We start from the raw sequence: 22,473 nt of genomic DNA, 5'->3' as shown, positions 1-22,473 counted from the left end.
TAAGAAGTTATAGAACTTTGGTGTGGGGGTTACTGATAGTGTGCTACACCACTAATTACTATTCTACAGTACCAGCAGTGGTAGTACATTATGATGAGAGGCAATCCTGGCGGTCAAAATGCTGATGCCGGAATCCCGACAGTCAGTGAAATGCCGTCGCCGGAATACCAGCACCACAGGTTTTTCTCCCTCTGTGAGTGTCCACAACACCCATAAAGGGAGACTATAACCTGTTGCGAGCCACCGTGCCCTCAGCGTGGCGAGCAAAGCGAGCCCGCAAGGTCTTTCTATTGCTCGTCCCGCTGCTGGCATACTGGTGGCTGGGATCCCACTGTCGGGATTATGACAGCTGAGATTATGGCCACTGGTAACAAGTATGTATTCCATTACGACAACTACATAAAGGTTACCTTGAACACAATATAAAGACACAGATGCGGTGCAGCTACATAGATCCTGCTGGCAGGGAGAGATCCACAGCTGTTTTCAAGCACACAATGCAGATGCAGCCAGTTTGCATTAGTGATGAGCGGATTCGGTTTTACTCGGTTTTACTCGGTTCTCAAAACGGCATCTTATTGGCTCACGGATGTCACGTGTTTTGGATAGCCAATAAGATGCCGTTTTGAGAACCGAGTAAAACCGAGTAAAACCGAACCTCGCTCATCACTAGTTTGCATGCTATTGTCAATCAGGTCCTAAATGTTCCCTTGCTTAGCTTTAATTGTAACATGTACTTAATGCATTTCCATTCTGCGAATGCAAATACCATAATCTGCTTGTTCAAAATACATTATATAATGTAGTATATGAGATATATAATGAGACATGAACATTATATGAGAGCAACAGTAAAGCTTGCAGATTCTTATTTGTCTTCCTGCTCAAACTCATCACATTGACCATTTTGAAATGGTTAAAGATAAATGTTATCTGTAGTTATACTACAGAAATGGGGGAGCACCAGGGAAAACGATATCAGTGTTGTTTCTCGTGCTCCACTAAGGTTAGGGAGCAGCCAGTGAAAATGTAATGAGGAAATTCTATATTAGTTGATTGTATAGTATGTAGAAGAGTAACTGAGCTCGTCACACACCATACATACTAGTGGTGTCATCACTGGACTAGAATCCAAGAGATTTATCACGTCTTTGCACTTTGTACTATCTCTTTCACCCAGTAGACCCATGGAAACAATTCTCTGCCATGTTCTCACCCACTACCACAAGATACAGTTCTTCACCAATAGCAGAAAGCTAAGAGTACTCAAAGGGATAACAAAGCAGAGGAAAAACATCCACACAAAGAGAAGAAGTAAAGGACACAAAATATAGGCCCCCATGTATCAAGCCTTGGATAGTGATAAATAGCACGGTGACCAGCCAATCAGCTCCTAACTTCCATGTTATAGGCTGTGTTTGAAAAATGACAGTTGGGATCTGATTGATTGTTACTTTAGCACTGTGCTATTTATCACTCTCCAAGGCTTGATAAATATGGGCCATAGAGCTGTAACTACATCCTAGGAAAAACAATTACAGACAAAAGAAAGGAAAACAGCATACATAGAAGAGAATACACATAAAAATCAGTACACATATACTTATTCAAACAAGTCAGTATAGCGAAGGAACAGTTGTGGACTGAAAGCTATGATCATCAACTGGTTCATTGTTAGATTTTCTGCTCTCTGTTGAACTATTACATGTGCACTGTACCTTGTAACACATAGGGGTGTATCCAATTACTGTTTTTTTTTTATTACCCTATTAAATTAGTTCCCGCGAAAGATTGGAGCGATAATTGGTACTTTGCTGCATGTAACGCTACTCCAACCACGTCTGAATTACCCCCAGTGTGCATATTGTGGCATCAATAATTATAATCACTTAAAGTATTTTAAGTATCAGTAATCCTTTAACTTTGTTTTATATAGAGTATCAATGCTTGTTATTTTATTATGTTTTATATATATATATATATATATATAAGAAGAACTATTAGCTAAACGTCTTCATGGTCATCAGCAGCAACATTAACCTCTGATGAGACCACGCATCAAAGACAAATAACAGCATGTCAAATAAATATAAACAAAACAGTATTTTCTAGATAACAGAGAATACTATACTACAAAACGATATCATAACTTTAGGGTGGTGTCATGTATTCTTTTGAACATCGGTTTTCCTGGGAGGACTTGTGACCTATCATTGTTAACATTAAAGACACATTTTCCACAGCTTGCAGAGCTGAAAATGTTTCAGTTGTGTCCAGTTCAGCAATGGTGGCGGTTATACCCTAGGAAAAACAGTAGTATCAGGGGCGTATTAACAGAGGAGGACTATGCAGACTCTGCTTGAGCCCCCTCCTCTCTTGGGTGCAGTGGACTACTGCGCATGTGCCACGGTCATTTTCCTAGTGATTTTTGCTGCAATGCAGACGCGGACTCTGGAAAGATAAGTAATTAAATATGGGTGCAGAATGTACACCCATTATAGATACGCCAACGAGTAGTATATGCACAGATTGCCACCTGGAGAAAACAGTAGCATATGCACCTAGTTTATGCCAAGAGATGTAGCTTGACAGTTGTAGCAGTAAATGCTAAAATGAAGGTACCTATTTGTACACAATATAGAGCATTAGTGCTATATACTGTAGTACTGTGTTTTTACAGTGTTATTAATAAATACTAAAGTCACTTGAACCATGTAAAATCCAAAATGTAATTGCAAAGTAAAGCACTTATCAAGTTAAATTAAATACAAACATCGGTTATATTAAAAAAAAAAGCAATCTGCATTGTGCTGCTGGCCTGTTATAAACATCAAATAGACATAAGCCTCTTGACAGGCGCATATGAATCAAGTTGCCGCCTATCGGTTTGTTGTCTCTTGTGGTTAATATGAGATGCACTTGTGTGGACCCTCTAGCTGTACCCGGCCTATACTGGCACATAACCTCCATACTCAATACTGCCTATGTAAATGTGAGGAAATATTAACACTAGGGGCGGGATGTACTCTACTAAAGGGAAAATGTGGCTAAAAGTCTGTTTACGGACTTTGTCTGCATGGTATATGCAATTGCGGTCGAATTCCCAATAATGTCGAAAAACGGGACATTTTCGCCAATTTTTTTTTCCGACAATGCAATACAGTACTTTTCGCCAAAAAAACGGCCATTCCAAATTCAACTTTTTGAAATTCGACATTTGTCAAATTCGACATTTCTGCAATGGTACAAATGCGGCAATTCGACAAAAGTATATTCAATTGAAGATTGTAAATTCGACAACAGTGCTTTTAGACAGCAAATTCGTCATTTTCAATCCGCCACACTTTGCTGGCGGAATCTAATAAATTTTTTTAAAAACATGGGGTTTTTTTGTGTTTTTTTTATTGGTAATAGCATATCTATTTATATTAGAAGGGATTAGGTACTTGGTTTGTCTATTTAGGAGGCACAATTATTTATATTTTAAAAATATATATATATTTTTTTATGTAATGGGGAAAAATTCAGGAAAAAAAATGCGTGGGGTCCCACCTCCTAAGCATAACCAGCCTCGGGCTCTTTGAGCCGGTCCTGGTTGCCAAAATAAGGGGAAAAAAATGACAGGGGATCCCCCGTATTTTAACAACCAGCACCGGGCTCTGCGCCTGGTCCTGGTGCAAAAAATACAGGGGACAAAAAGAGTAGGGGTCCCCCGTATTTTTTGTACCAGCACCGGGCTCCACTAGCTGGACAGATAATGCCATAGCTGGGGGTCACTTTTATACAGCGCCCTGCGGCCATGGCATTAAATATCCAACTAGTCACCCCTGGCCGGGGTACCCTGGAGGAGTGGGGACCCCTTCAATCAAGGGGTCCCCCCCCAGCCACCCAAGGGCTAGGGGTGAAGCCCGAGGCTGTCCCCCCCATCCAAGGGCTGCGGATGGGGGGCTGATAGCCTTGAGTAAAATGTAAGAATATTGTTTTTTGCAGAAGAACTAAAACTCCCAGCAAGCCTCCCCCGCAAGCTGGTACTTGGAGAACCACAAGTACCAGCATGCGGGGGGGAAACGGGTCCGCTGGTACCTGTAGTTCTACTGCAAAAAAATACCCAAATAAAAACAGGACACAGACACCGTGAAAGTATAACTTTATTACATACATGCAGACACACATACTTACCTATGTTGACACGCCGACTCTGTCCTCGTCTCCAATGTCGACGTCCGGGGTACCTGAAAATAAAATTATACTCACCTGATCCAGTGTCCTGGTCTTTTATTATAATCCACGTACTTGGCAAAAAAACAAACCGCATTAACCCGAACCAGACGGACTGAAAGGGGTCCCATGTTTACACATGGGACCCCTTTCCCCGAATGCAGAGACCCCCCGTGACTCCTGTCACAGAAAGGTCCCTTCAGCCAATCAGGAAGCGCCACTTCGTGGCACTCTGCTGATTGGCTTTGCGCGTCTGAGCTGGCAGACAGCGCATCGCACAGCTTCCTCCATTAGTTTCAATGGTGGGAACTTTGCAGTCAGCGGTGGGGTTACCCGCGGTCAGCGGCTGACCGCGGGTGACCTCACCGCTGACTGCAAAGTTCCCACCATTAAAGATAATGGAGGGGGCTGTGCGATGCGCGTCTGACATCTCCGACGTGCATACAGCCAATCAGCAGAGTGCCACGATGTGGCGCTACCTGATTGGCTGAAGAGACTCTCTGTGACAGGAGTCACGGGGGGACTCTGCATTCGGGGAAAGGGGTCCCATGTGTAAACATGGGACCCCTTTCAGTCCGTCTGGTTCGGGTTAATGCGGTTTGTTTTTTTTGCCAAGTACGTGGATTATAATAAAAGACCAGGACACTGGATCAGGTGAGTATAATTTTATTTTCATGTACACCGGACGTCGACATTGGAGACGAGGCAAGAGTCGGCGTGTCAACATAGGTAAGTATGTATATGTCGGCATGTGTGAAATAAAGTTGTATTTTCACGGTGTCTGTGTCCTGTTTTTATTTGGGTATTTTTTTTGCAGTAGAACTACAGGTACCAGCGGCCCCCCCCCCCCCGCATGCTGGTACTTGTGGTTCTCCAAGTACTGGCTTGCTGGGACTTGTAGTTCTTCTGCAGAAATCAATATTCTTACATTTTACTCAAGGCTATCAGCCCCCCATCCGCAGCCCTTGGATGGGGGGACAGCCTCGGGCTTCACCCCTGGCCCTTGGGTGGCTGGGTGGGACCCCTTGATTGAAGGGGTCCCTACTCCTCCAGGGTACCCCGGCCAGGGGTGACTAGTTGGATATTTAATGCCACGGCCGCAGGGCGCTGTAAAAAAGTGACCCCCGGCTGTGGCATTATCTGTCCAGCTAGTGGAGCCCGGTGCTGGTACAAAAAATACGGGGGACCCCTACTGTTTTTGTCCCCCGTATTTTTTGCACCAGGACCAGGCGCAGAGCCCGGTGCTGGTTGTTAAAATACGGGGGATCCCCTGTCATTTTTCCCCCCGTATTTTGGCAACCAGGACCGGCTCAAAGAGCCCGAGGCTGGTTATGCTTAGGAGGGGGGACCCCACGCATTTTTTTTTCCTGAATTTTACCCCATTACATAAAAAAATATATATATATTTTTAAAAATATATAAATAATACTTGTGCCTCCTAAATAGACAAACCAAGTACCTAATCCCTTCTACTATAAATAGATATGCTATTACCAATATAAAAAACACAAGAAAAACCCATGTTTTAAATTTTTTTAATTAGATTCCGCCAGCAAAGTGTGGCGGATTGAAAATGACGAATTTACTGTCTAAAAGCACTGTTGTCGAATTTACAATCTTCAATTGAATATACTTTTGTCGAATTGCCGCATTTGTACCATTGCAGAAATGTCGAATTTAACAAATGTCGAATTTCAAAAAGTCGAATTTGGAATGGCCGTTTTTTTGGCGAAAAGTACTGTATTGCATTGTTGAATTTTTTTTTTGGGCGAAAATGTCCCGTTTTTCGACATTTTCGGGAATTCGACCGCAATTGCATATACCCCTATGGGGTATATGCAATTGCAGGCGAATTGCGGCAATTTTTCGCCCGTTTTTTAATTCGACACAATTCGACCGTCGAATTCCGGCAGGTGGGTGCCGGAATTCGACATATTTAATAAAAAATCGTATTCGACAGTCCCGCTGTCGAAAAACGGCCGATTTGACGGATTTTGATCCGATTTTTAAAAATGGTCAAAAAACGGTAAGATCCCGAAAAAAAATTGCGTGGGGTCCCCCCTCCTAAGCATAACCAGCCTCGGGCTCTTTGAGCCGGTCCTGGTTGCCAAAATATGGGGGGAAAAATGACAGGGCATCCCCCGTATTTTAACAACCAGCACCGGGCTCTGCGCCTGGTGCAAAAAATACGGGGAACAAAAAGAGTAGGGGTCCCCCGTATTTTTTGTACCAGCACCGGGCTCCACTAGCTGGACAGATAATGCCACAGCCCGGGGTCACTTTTATACAGCGCCCTGCGGCCGTGGCATTAAATATCCAACTAGTCACCCCTGGCCGGGGTACCCTGGAGGAGTGGGGACCCCTTCAATCAAGGGATCCCCCCCAGCCACCCAAGGGCCAGGGGTGAAGCCCGAGGCTGTCCCCCCCATCCAAGGGCTGCGGATGGGGGGCTGATAGCCTTGAGTAAAATGTAAGAATATTGTTTTTTGCAGAAGAACTACAAGTCCCAGCAAGCCTTCCCCGCAAGCCGGTACTTGGAGAACCACAAGTACCAGCATGCGGGGGGGAAACGGGCCCGCTGGTACCTGTAGTTCTACTGCAAAAAAAATACCCAAATAAAAACAGGACACAGACACCGTGAAAATACAACTTTATTTCACACATGCCGACACATACATACTTACCTATGTTGACACGCCGACTCTTGCCTCGTCTCCAATGTCGACGTCCGGGGTACCTGAAAATAAAATTATACTCACCTGATCCAGTGTCATGGTCTTTTATTATAATCCACGTACTTGGCAAAAAAACAAACCGCATTAACCCGAACCAGACGGACTGAAAGGGGTCCCATGTTTACACATGGGACCCCTTCCCCGAATGCAGAGACCCCCCGTGACTCCTGTCACAGAGAGTCTCTTCAGCCAAACAGGTAGCGCCACGTCGTGGCACTCTGCTGATTGGCTGTATGCGCGTAGGAGCTGTCAGACACGCATCGCACAGCCCCCTCCATTATCTTCAATGGTGGGACCCCGAGGCTGGTTATGCTTAGGAGGGGGGACCCCATGCATATTTTTTTCTGAATTTTACCCCATTACATAAAAAAAAAATATATATATATTTTTAAAAATATATAAATAATACTTGTGCCTCCTAAATAGACAAACCAAGTACCTAATCCCTTCTAATATAAATAGATATGCTATTACCAATAAAAAAAACACCAAAAAAAACATGTTTTTACATTTTTTTATTAGATTCCGCCAGCAAAGTGTGGCGGATTGAAAATGACGAATTTACTGTCTAAAAGCACTGTTGTCGAATTTACAATCTTCAATTGAATATACTTTTGTCGAATTGCCGCATTTGTACCATTGCAGAAATGTCGAATTTGACAAATGTCGAATTTCAAAAAGTCGAATTTGGAATGGGCGTTTTTTTGGTTAAAAGTACTGTATTGCATTGTTGAATTTTTTTTTTTGGCGAAAATGTCCCGTTTTTCGACATTTTCGGGAATTCGACCGCAATTGCATAAACTAAGCCCTAAAGGCCAGGTCTTCAGTGAGGATGGTAACGCCAGCTTTTCCTGCCGTTGCCCTATAGAAGCCTATGGGCTTCTTTACGCATCTTCCTAAGAGGAATCCCTCCTAGCACAAGCAACACCCCCCCCCCCCCCACCCCCAGACACCCCCCTCCCCTGTCGCCGATACCAGGAAGTCCGGGCAATGTAAAGGCAGCTTTTATCGGAAGAGCTGTCCTTTGCTATACTAATTGCATATGTTAGTACATATGCGATTAGTATCAATGCGATATGTGGCGGGATGTACCGTAAATGCTTAGTACATCCCTCCCTAAATGCGTCCGAATCTGTGTATGAAAGGATGAGTAACATTTTTGTGTGTGCATGTGCAGTATAAAAAAGAGCTTGTGAGCAGGACTATTATTACTCAATTGTAAAACACAACAGTATATACTGGTGCTATATACATAATGTTAATAAATAATTTGTACCCTTAAAATATGCTTATATCTACAGTAAATCTACATCAGCCTCTCTGTATGTCACCAGTCAGACCTCAAAGCAACCTGTTTTCCTGGGTAGAAAATTGCAGTGTTTACAATTAACCATGCGACACCAGCCTTTGTGACCATACTGGCTTTAGATCTAGCAAAACATTCAGAATGTTCACCCAAGCAGTTAAATTATCTATATAAATAAAGAGATTAATGGATACCGTTTTTTGGCATACCTTTCAGAACTAAAGTGCCATTATTATATCAATAATATTAAAATGCCAATATGCTATGATGATTTAAAAAGTGTCTAAATGTATCTTTCTTTAATTTAAGGTGTAAAAGTATTGTCAGCATATTTTATTTATTTTTTAGAAATCATTTGGTATTTATCTTAATTAAATATTTTAGCTTAATTTTTATTTCCTATAGCTGAACATTTGGATATTAGGGGTTTAATCATTGAGTTGTAAACCCTGCACTTCTGTTCATGTTTATGCCCACTATTTAAAAAGCAATGTTTTTGGGTGTGGTATAAAGGCTCTACACTGCCTAAATAGACAGTCAATAGGACGGCACCATATAATCGATAGGGTAAAAAAAGTTGACAGATAAAATGTTGACAGCAGTTAAGGTCGACAGGAAAAAAGGGTCTTGTGTATTTCATGTTCTGTGACCACCATCAGTACTAACGAAGACCCTTGTGGGCTTGCTTCACTCGCTGTTCTTCGGGAAACGTTACTATTCCCACTTGTAGTCCATGTGCAAATATTGGGAAAACGTGAAAAACCCTAAAAACATGTGCCAATCATTTGTGTGTTGACCATTATCATGTTGATCTTTTGAACCTGTCAACCTGTTGACATTAAGCATGGTCGACATTTTGTACCTGTCGACCATATGGTGTCGACCAGTTTGCTAACTAGAAAAAGTGTAGATCTATCATCTGGATACCAGTGTTTTTATTAGCAAAACGTAAAAAAGCATTGCCCTTTTAAATATTGTGCATAAACGCGGCGGGTTGCTTCGTAAATAAACCTCTTAGTCTGAAGAAGGTTGGCTATGACATAGGAATGTGTATTAGATCTATTTACATGGAGATGTTATTTCTCTTCTAGAGTTGTATATGTATCATTCCAAAATAGTGAGGATAGTCTAAAATGTTAAGGGGGAGGTTTATCAAAGCTTGGATATCTATTTGTGAAGCCTTGAAAAGAGTGAGAAGAGAGTCAGCTGCTATGTATAATTTATGGCATGCACTTGATAAATGTTTCTTCAAAGCTGATTGGTCACTATTGGTAACTTCTCCATTGGCTCATTTCTCCACTCTTTTCACTACTTCATGAATAGACCCAAAAAGTGCAGAGAGTTAAAGTACAAACCAATCAACTTCTGTCAACTGAGTTGATTGGTTGCTACTTTGGGGTCTATTTATTAAGCCTTGGCGAGAATTAAAGTGGACGGAGATCAAGCACAAGCCAACCAGCTCCTAACTGTCACTTTTCAAATACAGCTTGTAACATGGCAGTTAGGAGCTGATTTGCTGGTACTTTGGGTGGTATCCAATTAGTGCGGTAATTTACAGCAGCTAATTACCTCCCCTGGGGCTATCCAATTAGCCGCGTAGCCGACACTAAGGAGGGACTGAGGCAGGAGAAAGCAAATTCACGATAATAAAGGCAATTTTTCCCTGATTGCAGATGCAAAAACAAATAGGTCTGAGACTTTTCACAGATCCTATGTGTTTCTGCGTGCAAATGGAATTTTCTTGGACATAAAGAATGGGGGTTTATTGAATAGCCCCAAAAAACTATTGAAAATACCCCCCCCTTCCAGAAACCCCTTTTTTCATGCCTGAAAAAATGTAGGTTCTAATTGGATACCTTCCTTAATCTCTCTCCAAGCTTCAATAAATTTCCATGTAAATCTGTAGTATTTCTGTTTAAATATTAAAAATAGTACTTTGATCATTGAGTTTTTTTATTTGACCAATGACATTTGAGGGAATGGTAATTTGTTGTCCTATATAAATTGTTTCTCAAATGAGCTCAGGGAAAATATGAAAGTGTAATTTATTAATTATTAGTAATGGCAGCAGCCATACTACATGTTACATACCCATATGTATTACTTATATATGTTCTTATGAATTCAAATAAATAGTTAACCTCTAATCTTTTATTTGAGTACTAATATCAGTTGCTATTTACTTTTTCCCATCTAGGATGAATTTCACCCCTTTATTGAGGCTCTGCTCCCTCATGTACGAGCCTTTGCCTATACTTGGTTCAACCTTCAGGCTCGTAAAAGAAAGTATTTCAAGAAACATGAGAAAAAAATGACTAAAGAGGAAGAGAGGGGTGTGAAAGATGAATTGCTGAATGAGAAAGCTGAAGTCAAGCAGAAGTGGGCATCACGTCTTTTAGCAAAGCTTCGCAAAGATATCAGGCCAGAGTTCCGTGAGGATTTTGTGTTGTCTATTACTGGCAAAAAGGCAGCCAGTTGTGTCCTCTCCAACCCGGACCAGAAAGGGAAGATGAGGAGAATCGACTGCCTGCGTCAGGCAGACAAGGTGTGGAGGTTGGATCTTGTGATGGTTATCCTCTTCAAGGGGATTCCGTTGGAGAGCACGGATGGAGAGAGACTGGTGAAGGCAGCACACTGCTCAAACCCCCAGTTATGTGTACAGCCGCACCACATTAGTGTCTCTGTCAAAGAATTAGACCTGTATTTGGCTTACTTTATTCGAGAGAGAGGTGAGACAATAATTTGGTTCACTCTGTTCATGCAACTTTTTAAGTATTTAGTGTTAATGAACTCTTATGTACATATAATATATTTCTAAAATTGTAATCATACCAGTTTATAAAGCTTTATATTAATTTTTCTGGGTTAATATAAGCTCATTCTAAAACCTTTTCATTTGCTCATACCACTGCAACTCACAAGAAACCTTTAACCACTCTGTATAAACCAACCATTCATATTTTTGAAAGCGGAGTGCTTTATACTTCTCAAAATAGAGATACACCCCTTTCCAAAGCATTACTACAATTGTAACTTATAAATAATAAACTGGTAAGTAAAATGGGTCTGTATTTCCCTATCATCTTGCACTCAGAGATGTTTACCTCTCAGACAACAAGATCATTATTTATCTGTGCTAGATATAGGCAAATTATTCGAAAAAATGGTTTAATCTTTCAGAGTTTTTCTTTAAAATGCCAGATTTATAAAATAACATTTTTATCCTTTCCTTTTAAAGAAAAAAACGAATTTTGAAATATTTAGAACAATTCAGCCCATACCCAGCTCTTCAATATAGCTCTATTAAAAGGACTATTCAACATAGCTCTACTAAAAGCACTATTCAACATAGCTCCATTAATAGCACTATTCCATATAGCTCTATTAAAAGCACTATTCCATATAGCTCTATTAATAGCACTATTCAACATAGCTCCATTAATAGCACTATTCCATGTAGCTCTATTAAAAGCACTATTCCATATAGCTCTACTAAAAGCACTATTCCATATAGCTCTATTAATAGCACTATTCCATATAGCTCTATTAATAGCACTATTCCATATAGCTCTGTTAATAGCACTATTCCATATAGCTCTATTAATAGCACTATTCCATATAGCTCTATTAATAGCACTATTCCATATAGCTCTATTAATAGCACTATTCCATATAGCTCTATTAATAGCACTATTCCATATAGCTCTGTTAATAGCACTATTCCATATAGCTCTATTAATAGCACTATTCCATATAGCTATATTAATAGCACTATTCCATATAGCTCTATTAATAGCACTATTCCATATAGCTATATTAATAGCACTATTCCATATAGCTATATTAATAGCACTATTCCATATAGCTCTATTAATAGCACTATTCCATATAGCTCTATTAATAGCACCATTCCATATAGCTATATTAATAGCACTATTCCATATAGCTCTGTTAATAGCACTATTCCATATAGCTCTATTAATAGCACTATTCCATATAGCTCTATTAATAGCACTATTCCATATAGCTCTGTTAATAGCACTATTCAATATAGCCCTATTAATAGCACTATTCCATATAGCTCTATTAATAGCACTATTCCATATAGCTCTGTTAATAGCACTATTCCATATAGCTCTATTAATAGCACTATTCCATATAGCTCTATTAATAGCACTATTCCATATAGCTATATTAATAGCACTATTTAAAATCTATGGATAGATATAGTCTACTTACATTTACAATGTGATCTGCCTTTTGACTGTAGGTAAAAAATATTGGCCATGTTTATCTCTTGCTGTATTATTGAGGATTTGTCCAAAAGTAGGCAACCTCTGTAACATCAGGCAAACCACTGAGAAACATTACCCTTTTTCCCCATTTCCATGTCACCAGTTTCATAAATGCTCCCTCATGGAATTTCAAGAGTGTACAATGTTGGCCTGATTAATGTTTGCAAGGAATTGCACAGCCACAAGGAAGAGGGTGTACAATTCTGTGTCATTAACATTCAAGTGCAACAGGAGGCGTCTGTAGGAGTTAGACGCTACCTGTTAGCTTTCGCGAGATCCCAGTGCTGTGTCGCAGGACGCAGCCTTGGATCACCATCTGAACCATCAGTTATGATTCGCGATAGCATCAGGCACTGGCCAGCATGTGTAAGCTGAAGCAGGATCTGGATACCCTGGCCCAGGAAGTTTTCGTCCGACGACACTGACCCTGGAACCATCACACCTTCAAAATGGGATGACATGTCCCTGTTTTGAAGAACAGTGCCGGGTGCCACCCCCAAACCCTGCAGCATGTCAATCAGGCTGCAGCTGATGGGGCTGCGAGCGATATTACAAGACCCGTTCTGCACATGCGCAGAATGGGTCTTTCGTCTGAGCAGATGCCCATACAGTATATGTATTCAAACTGGGCCTGATTCTAATAGGAATCAGGCCCAGTGTTTCAATTCAGACTATGCAGGAGGGATGAACATACATTTAAATAGTGCTCACTGTTTTAGTGATCAGTGACATGCACAGTGGTACAGAAGAGGCAGTTGTCAGCTATTAAATTATGATTATTTAATCCCACCTAGCTGTTGCATACCTTCCAATATTACAGATCTATGAATTGGGACAAGGGCATGGCCATGTCACTGTGGGGGCTTGGCTGCCTCCATAAGAGTTAGTGTACCCTTCATCTGCCGTCTCTGTTCTCCAAACAACCATTCATTACTGCTCGTGCAGCAGTAATGTAGTGATTGGGAGATACTTCCTAACTTTCCCACACTTATGCCCACAGAGCCCTCAAATTGGAACCATCCTGCGGAGTAGAATTTTTTTTTCTACTCCTATCCTTATCCATAAGACATGTACTGTACGTGAGTTGTGTGGTAGGGACACAACTGCACATAGTTTACATGAGCAATGGTACAATCCTCTCAGCGACGTTGTTCAGAAGATTGTATAGCATGTACGCTCTATATTGTGTGTTCTGAAATTTAGGGGGATATCAAATTACCGCAGGTAGTGATATCGCCCGGGGTTATTCTATTAGCCCTGATAAACCGGCATGCGCTGTAGATTATCGGGGTTGGTGTTTACATCTGCAGTACAGGGTTATGATTCCTGACATCTCCCGATGCAGACAGCTTCGGCTGTCCCATCACATGACCGCTTTCCTATCATGTAACTGCCGGCGGTGGAAGAGGGTGGGTGTGGGTCACGGTGCTGCTCTGGCTCCCCCGCTGGGGGTCACGGTGATGAGTGACGGCTTCCGGGTGCCCTCATTGCAGTCCCAGCCTGCTGCTGTGGTGAGCATGGGACTCTGACTAGAGGGATCGCCGCGGCATATAGTGATTTTGTTTACCGCTGCTGCAGCCAGCATTGAACACTTACTAGAGCAGTCATCGCTGCTTATCGAGATTTTGTTTCTCTTGCTTTAGGCAGGCGAAATAAAATCCCTTATAAACGTCAGCTTTTCGGTTCCTTTGGAGGCGAAAACACAGATTTTCACTGAACCTGTGTGTTTTCGCAAGAAAAAACTATTTCTTTTACAAGAGATCTAAGTGGATACCCCGTAATAAAATATCGGTGAAACATTGGGATCGCGGGTAATAGGATACCGCTCGTAGGGGTCTATTCATACAGAAAACGAAAACATAATTGCTACATATCACTATACATCGCATTGCTTTGATGCGATGTATAGCTGTAATAAGTAGCAATTCATGTATACTCACCCTTCCGACGATGCGCTGCGGTGTATGGGGCTCCTGCGGTGAGGTCTTCTCCAGCGGTCCTTCCCAGCGATGCGCGGGGTCCAGCGGCGGGTCCCTTTGCGCATGTGCAGGGTGTTGACCTCCCGGCCGGCCGCAGTGGTTGCTGGGAGGTCGGGGGGCGGAGCCAGCGCGAGGTGCAGAGCAGCGATCAGGGAAGCATTGAGCTTCCCTGATGTCTCCGCACTACAGTTCAGGTTACGCCGTCCTCAGATGGCGAACCTGAACTCCATGGAGAAGCGGAAAGCAGAGCTTTCTGCACCTTCATGAATCGCTCTCACCATACAAAGGTATGGTGATGCGATTCAGGCAGAGAGCGGGGGTGCCGCTGGAGAAGTCAGAGACTTCTCCACGGTAACCCGCTCTGTGAATTGCGGTAAGCAGAGAAAAGCCCTGTTTAACGCAAAACATGGCTTTTCACTGCTGCATGAATAGACCTCTTAGTGCAATTGGAATGACGATTGCATTGTTTGTTACATCATATAGTAAGCATCCAGCTTAAGGCATGTACTGTAGGTGAGTGGTGTGGTAATATCCTTATCCATAAGACATGCTCTGTTGGTAAATATTGTGGATATATCCTTAGCCATAGCATATGTACTGTTATTATATACTGTTAAGGCCCATACACACGGAGAGATGCGCGGCAGTCGCTAGGTCGGCATCGCAAGCACATAATGAGTGTGCTTGCGATACTGACAATGTGCGATTTTGGCTAAGTGTCAATTTTTACTATCTCTTCTATAGAGATAGTCAAAATTGTCTTGCCTGCACAATCTATCTAGGCTTGCGATGCTGACCGCGCGGAACCGCGCATCGGCATAGAATCGGGATGGAAAGGTGACTTTCACCTTGCGATCTGCACAAACTTTTCTTACGATTTTGACTATATAGTCAAAATCGTAAGAAAAAATCTCACCGTGTGTACACACCATAAGTCTTATCCATAAAACATATTCCATGTTGCTAGTCCTAAAACATTTGGGGGTAACTTTACGAAAGGTGGGTGGTTTTTAGAGCTGGTGATGTTGCTCATAGCAACCAATCCGATTCTATCTATTATCTTCTAGAAGCAGCTAGATAAATGTGAAGTAGAATCTGATTGGTTGCTATGAGCAACATCACCATTGTTCATTGTAATAACTGCTTCTTGTAGCAGTACTAATTATATTATAATGCTAACTTATTGTTTGGTAGGCCTAACATAAAAACTCTTTAAAATGTGTTTACATAAGGTTTTAGTAATATTCTCATTTCTTAGTCCCTGACTAACAGTCACCTAATATATAAAACAAGTTAAAAAACACTTTAATGCAAATGTGGAATGCATATTTCTGAACAAGGAATCATTAACCACTTTGCGGCTAAAGCAAAAAACAAAAACATGTATGGGGTAGTTTACATTTATCAAGTAATGTTAATATGCATGTGTCCTACTGCCTGCTGGTGTGTTGTAAGTACGCACACATGCTCACTGACAGAACACATAAACTTATGTTGTATTTTTATGCTGTCTGAGATAGGATTGTGTGCCCTGTGCAACACATACAGATGTGTCCTCATACACCTAACCTCAATACATCATGCGGCACGAGATGTCTCACATGAGTGAGCCATGCCGAGCAGCGTAGCATCTTTTTTGCCCAAATGTGCATCTTAATCGCAGTGTGATGGGAATTAACTGCTTCACAAGACACTGGCTAATTTGATATGCTACACCTGTATATCTGTTTGCAAGTAAGTCTGAATCTGAATACGAAGCACAATGAAACTTGGTATGAAAAAAGCAGTGACCGCTGCATCAAAGCACTCCGTATACAGATTCAGACCCAGTCACATACACAGTTATACAAGTGTCGCATATCATATGAATCAGGGCAGTCTTGTGAAGAAGTGTTGTAGCATTGCATTGCATTGCAAGCAGGTGCAGAGAAGGGATGTTTGGCGCAACTGCAGCAATAGTGTTTGAGAACACATCTGTATGCACTAGGTGCATTGAAGTCGCGTTTTAGTGCTACATATCTTTCCCATCATTAAATCAACTTTTGAAATTAATTAATCATGCCATATACTGCTGTTTTTGTCCTTATATTGTGAGTAAAGATCTCAGGGAGTGAGGGAACACATGTTTTCTTATATTTATAAATCTGTTTTGTCAATTTTAATAACTCAGTGACACAGTAAGCACCCCTTCTTCTGAAAAATCTTTTGTGCACCACCTGCAAACTGATGTAAAAACCCAGTATATTTGCTCTGTTAAAAAGCACTGTAACCCCCAGGAGAGCCCCACATCCCAGTTTGCCATATCAACTCCATTTTAAATAATTTAAATACCAGGTCATTATCTTTTTGTGATGTTGTGGTGTTGTATCCTCAGAAAACAACCCAGCTAGGCCTACAAAAACTGCACCTGTGTTGTGTGATTTGTTTACAAATCTCAACAAAATTGTCAGTATAAAAGGTAGTGAGTGCTGTGATTGTCCCCCACTTGTGTAGTCCCACATCTCTCTGTCTGACCTTCATTTTATCTTCTTTTTCTCTCATTTCTTCATTACTCTAGCTTTTATTTTCACATACTGCTCTCTCCTTCCTACATGACTTCACATCCCTTTCATTTCAACTTTGCCTCACTCTTTCATTCTTTCTGCCTTCTGTCTAGCTTTGACTTTTGTTACATCAGCATTATTCTCTCAGCTGCCCTGCTGGCTCCTTAAGGTTTGAACTCTAGGGAAATTCAGTCTGGAACATTGTGTCCCTTCTGTGGGGAGAGTGTGTGTCTATGCGCATGGTAATATGTGTTTATTGTGCGTGTGTTTCTCAGTCTGACACTTCCACCTTATCTACCCGCTTCCACCTTATCTACCCATCTCTTTTGTTTCTCTTGTGTTTCACTCCCTGATAAGTCATGTGACTGTTATCCTCACTGCGGTTTCTTTGCAGAACTCTTAACAAATTTACTTATTTCAGTTTGTAGCTCGGGAGGAAACTGAAGGGGGCTGGTAAAGTTATAAACCACATAATATAGTCTATAAAATAAAGCATAATTGGAAGAGAGCAGGAAAAGTAGGAAAAGACTAGAGTAGATGTAAGTAGAAAGAGAGTAGCAGATGAAGAAGTACATGTAGATGACAGGGATGGGAGAGCTGTACTAAGCAGTGAAAAGAGTGGAGAAGTGAGCCAGTAGAGAAGTTGCCCATAGCAACCAATCAACTGGTCTGTATAAGTTTATAGTATGCAAATTAGAAATGTTACTTCAATGCTGATTGGTTGCCTTGGAAAACTTCTCCACTGGTTCACTTTTCCACTGTTTTCACTGCTTAGTACATCTCCCCCTATCTAAGCAGGAGTGGGGACCTCCGGCCCGTGGGCCTTATGCGGCCCGGAAAAGCATTTGGTCCGGGCCGGGGCCCTGCCAAGGCAGCCTCAGAGTGTAATGCCATCCGCAGCACACAACATCATGGGAGATTTCGTTTTCTCACGCTCTGCACTGTTTACAGCAGGGATGGGGAGCCTTCGGCCCTCCAGCTGTTGTTGAACTACACATACCAGCATGCCTTGCTATAGTTTTGCTATTTGGCCATGCTAAAGCTGTTGCAGGGCATGCTGGGATGTATAGTTCAACAACAGCTGGAGGACCGAAGGTTCCCCATCCCTGGTTTACACTACAGTGTACAGTGTGAGAAAACTACATCTCCCATGATGCAGTGTGCGGCATACGGCTCCGTGGTTGTGTGAGGCAGCTTTGGAGAGAGATCTCAGCGGTGGTCTGCTCTGCTGGCTGGGGGCGGGTGGGAAGAATGACTGTTCTGCGATGCCACTCTCCCCAACTCTGTGGAGAATGATTATTCTCTGGGACTTGACAATAACAGATTTTTTTAAATAATACAGTGCTCTTGATGTTGATTGTATGACTGGCACAATTGAGCTTAGAATCATTACACTTACACTGGGCTGTATTAATTCCAGGTCTGTGTCTATTATGTGTAACTAGCACTATACTTGGGACTTTATGTGTAGCTGGCACTATACTGGAGCATTATGTGTATCTGGCACTATACTGGGGCATTATGCGTATTGTGGGCAGTATGTGTTAGGCCACGCCTACTTTCCTAGGAGAATTAGGAGAATGATGGAATGTGTGTGTGTGTGTGGGGGGGGGGGGGCGCATTTAAAAAATGGACCACGAATCATGTTGAAAAAATCCAAATGGCCCTTGGCAGAAAAAAGGTTCCCCACCCCTGCTCTAAGGGGTCGAATCATGAAGAAACTGAAGTGTGTTACGGTAACTTTCAAGACAGATTGCATCATATTGATGTGATATATCTTGAAATTACTGAGTGATTCAATACTACGTACCTGTCTTGCGATGTTCCACAATATTTAGCCTCCACACTCAAACAGCAGATTAGTGCGGTTTGCAAAACACCACCAGTGTCCTAGGATCCGTATACTGCACATCTGTTGGTGAAGTTTGGACATGCGCATTGAGAAAGCCTGTGGGAGCAGGCTGTGAGGAGGGGCGTAGTTGGTAGTCTGGGGTGACCCAGGATATGTTGGGTCCCATTGCTGGCATGTATGCACAGTCTGAAGTGGAATTATATAGACTTTACTGTATGCATATGTGTGTGTATGTCCCGGAGTGCCATGTTTCCTGCAGCTGTGGGGAGTGTGGAAGAGGAAATCATTCTGCCTTTTTTCTTTTCCCCCCTTCTATCTGATGACCATGGTGGCGGTGTTAGGGGCACTCTGGTATATATATATATATATATATATATATACACATGTATGTGTGTGTGTGTGTGTGTGTGTGTGTGTGTGTGTGTGTGTGTGTGTGTGTGTGTGTATACTCATGTAGTCTGCCAGGGAGGAGGCAAGAAGCTAGCAGTAGTCTTCACTGCTCTTTTACCCCAACAATTCCACCATCCTGAGATGGTGTATTTGTTTTTAGTGTATGGAGGGGCAATTCTAGAACTAATCAGGGGCATAGCTGGAAAATTCTTAGATTTTTCACATTATACCCCATCTTGATACGAGTAAGCAGTGACAAGCCTCGTTTTCTAAAGTGCTTTGTGAAACAGGGCTTTTCACTACCATGAACAGACCTCTATTTCCTCTCTCTTGCGCTCTCTCTCTCTCTTTCTCTCTCGTATTGCAGCAGATGGCACCAGTCTGCCTGGCAGTATAAAGGAGGAACTCATCTGTCACTCTCTCTGTGCCAGGCTGCACAGATGGATGGGTATTAACCCTCACATAACAATTGCCACCTGCTATCCTTTATTACCCATCACCATTCCATCACTTTCCCTATCGTTCCTGCTTTGCTTGGCCCATCACCATGCTGTGTTAGGTCACTAGGTAAAGTGGGCCAAAAACTTTCTTGTAGAAAATTAAATCAGATTTTCCCTTTAAAATAGAGGAGCAAAATAAGGTAAAATAACTTATGTTGTAACTCACAGTTTCCGATTTGATGTCTCAGTACAATTATTTGTTTCTGTTCTCTGTTGATCTATTCTACAGTTGCACATAAATGCATTTGTAAAATATGTATTGGAGCAAAACCGAAACACTAGGCTTGTGCACAGCCATGACAGTGCAGGGGAGGTGGCGGTGCACGGGAGCAGACTCTGGTACTGTGTCAGAGGGGGATATGTACTAAGCAGTGATAAAAGTGGAGAAGTGAGCCAGTGGAGAAGTTGCCCATGGCAACCAATCAGCTGCATATACTTTTATAATATATAAATTATAAATGTTACGTCAATGCTGATTGGTTGCCATGGGCAAATTCTCCACTGGCTCACTTCTCCACTTTTATCACTGCTTAGTACATCTGCCCCAGAGTCTACTGTGCATACCCAGGTGTACGGGAAAATGCAACGGCCACCATTTTCCCAATGATTTTTCAGCTGCGCATGTGCAAATTGCTGGAAAAATGGTCACTTCACCATGTTACCAGTGATTACACTGATTTGTGCAGAGATGCTGACATGGGACTCTGGAGAGGTAAGTATTGAAGAACATAAATGAAGGGTGTGTAGAGTGGACCCCCCTGAACCCTGGGGCACATGTACACCACACACCTTACAGCAATTATAGATACGCCACTGTGCACAGCAGATGTGTGAAGCTAGAGTTGCACACATCTTGAGGTTGTTCAGGGACATTAATGTAGGCCTACAAGTGCAGTAGAGTAATAGCATGCAGATGCAAGTTAAGCTCGCAACTTTGAGATGCACCATATTTAAATTACATGATCTTAAAATACATTACCTATGAGGCATACATTTTGCACCTACTTAAACTGGGTCCATATTTTGAAGTTGATGGGGAGGATTCTCACATATTTGCTCAAGATTCTTAAGACTCTATGGGGGTAATTCAGACCCGATCGTAGCAGCAAATTTTATTAGCAGTTGGGCAAAACCATGATCACTGCAGGGGGGTCAGATATAATATGTGCAGAGAGAATTAGATTTCGGTGGCTTATTTTGTTTCTGGGCAGGGTAAATACTGGCTGCTTTATTTTTACACTGCAATTTAGATTTCAGTTTGAACACACCCCACCCAAATCTAACTCTCTCTGCACATGTTATTTCTGCCCCCCCTGCACTGCACATGGGGGGATCATTCCGAGTTGATCGCAGCTGTGCTAAAGTTAGCATAGCTACGATCAGGCACTCAGACATGCGGGGGGACGCCCAGCACAGGTCTAGTCCGCCCCGCATGTCAGTGCCGGTCCCCCCGCAGAAATGCTAAAGCATCGCACAACGGCGATGCTTTTGCATTCGAGGAGTAACTCCCGGCCAGCGCAGCTCCTGCGGCTGGCGGGGAGAACCTCTTTGCTGCCCCAGGTCACAGCGGCTACGTGTGACGTCACGCAGCCGCCGCGGCCTGCCCCCAACGCTCCAGCCATGCCTGCGTTGGCCGGACCGCGCCCCCCTAAACGGCGGCTTAACGCCACCGTCCAGCCCCCTCCCGCCCAGCGACTGCCTCTGACTGTCAATCAGGCAGAGGCGATCGCTAGGCAACGACGGCCTTTGTCCATCTGGCATGCGCAGTACTGACCCGATCGCACTGCTGCGATAAACTGCAGCGTGGGATCGGGTCAGAATGACCCCCATGGTTTTGCCAACTGCTAACAAATTTGTTGCTACAATCCGGTCTGAATTACCCCCTATGGGCCTTATTCATTAAGAATTGCAAATGCAAAGCTGCTGTCTTTGTTTAAGTTCTGATATTTCTGATGAATGGGATTTGATTTTATATTCAATGTTGCCTTTAATAAATCTCCACTTTGCAAAATCAAATGAAAATCAAACTGAATGCAAAATCACGAAAAACCCAAAATCGAGCATTATTAAATATACCCCTATGTAATCCATACCTTCCTAGGGCAAGTCCTCTTCCGCTTTCTGTTTCCTCCTGTGTATGGTGACAGAGAGACACTGAACCAAAATATCTTGTCCCAACCCTCTATGCACATCTTGGTCAGTTGTGGGAATATTTTCACATATAGAAAATAAACCAAAAAATCCCATCATAAGAGCCTTCCGATTTAGAGGAAAATGGAACGTTAGTCATATTTAGCTTTTAATTTGCCAGTTCTAAACTGCTTCATTAGCTTTGCTTCAAATTCTGGTTTTGGAAAACATATTGTAAGCTGAGAATTATATATGAAAATGAAGCATAATAACAATATTCATTTTATTAATTTAGTGCTTTTCTCCAGCACCACTCAGAGTGGCTATACAAGCATCAAAAACATGGCAAAGAGGTTTAGTGTTATAGCACAAAGAAAATAAACCGATAAATGCTGTACATAGTGAACATAACAAGCACAAATAGCTGAATGTAGGGTTTGTGCAGCCATTTTTATTAATAAGTTCCACACTTTAAATAATAAATGCCGTTTTGGGCATACTACATACAGTAGGTTACCCTGGGTG

General features: G+C 42.2%; 1 protein-coding gene across 3 annotated transcripts in view; it reads left to right on the top strand.

The window, feature by feature from the left end:
- NFIC (nuclear factor I C) overlaps nt 1-22,473 on the top strand; it is a 380,967-nt gene that overhangs the window by 62,684 nt on the left and 295,810 nt on the right. For all 3 annotated transcript variants that reach the window (XM_063915491.1, XM_063915481.1, XM_063915499.1), the window contains exon 2: nt 10,457-10,988. In XM_063915491.1, coding sequence (XP_063771561.1) covers nt 10,457-10,988 — 532 coding nt within the window. The remainder of the gene's footprint in view (nt 1-10,456; nt 10,989-22,473) is intronic.

The sequence above is a fragment of the Pseudophryne corroboree genome, chromosome 1, assembly GCF_028390025.1.
Source record: "Pseudophryne corroboree isolate aPseCor3 chromosome 1, aPseCor3.hap2, whole genome shotgun sequence".
In the NCBI taxonomy this organism is placed as follows: domain Eukaryota; kingdom Metazoa; phylum Chordata; class Amphibia; order Anura; family Myobatrachidae; genus Pseudophryne; species Pseudophryne corroboree.
Note: the sequence above shows the minus strand (reverse complement) of the source record. Positions and strands in the feature narration are given on the sequence as shown.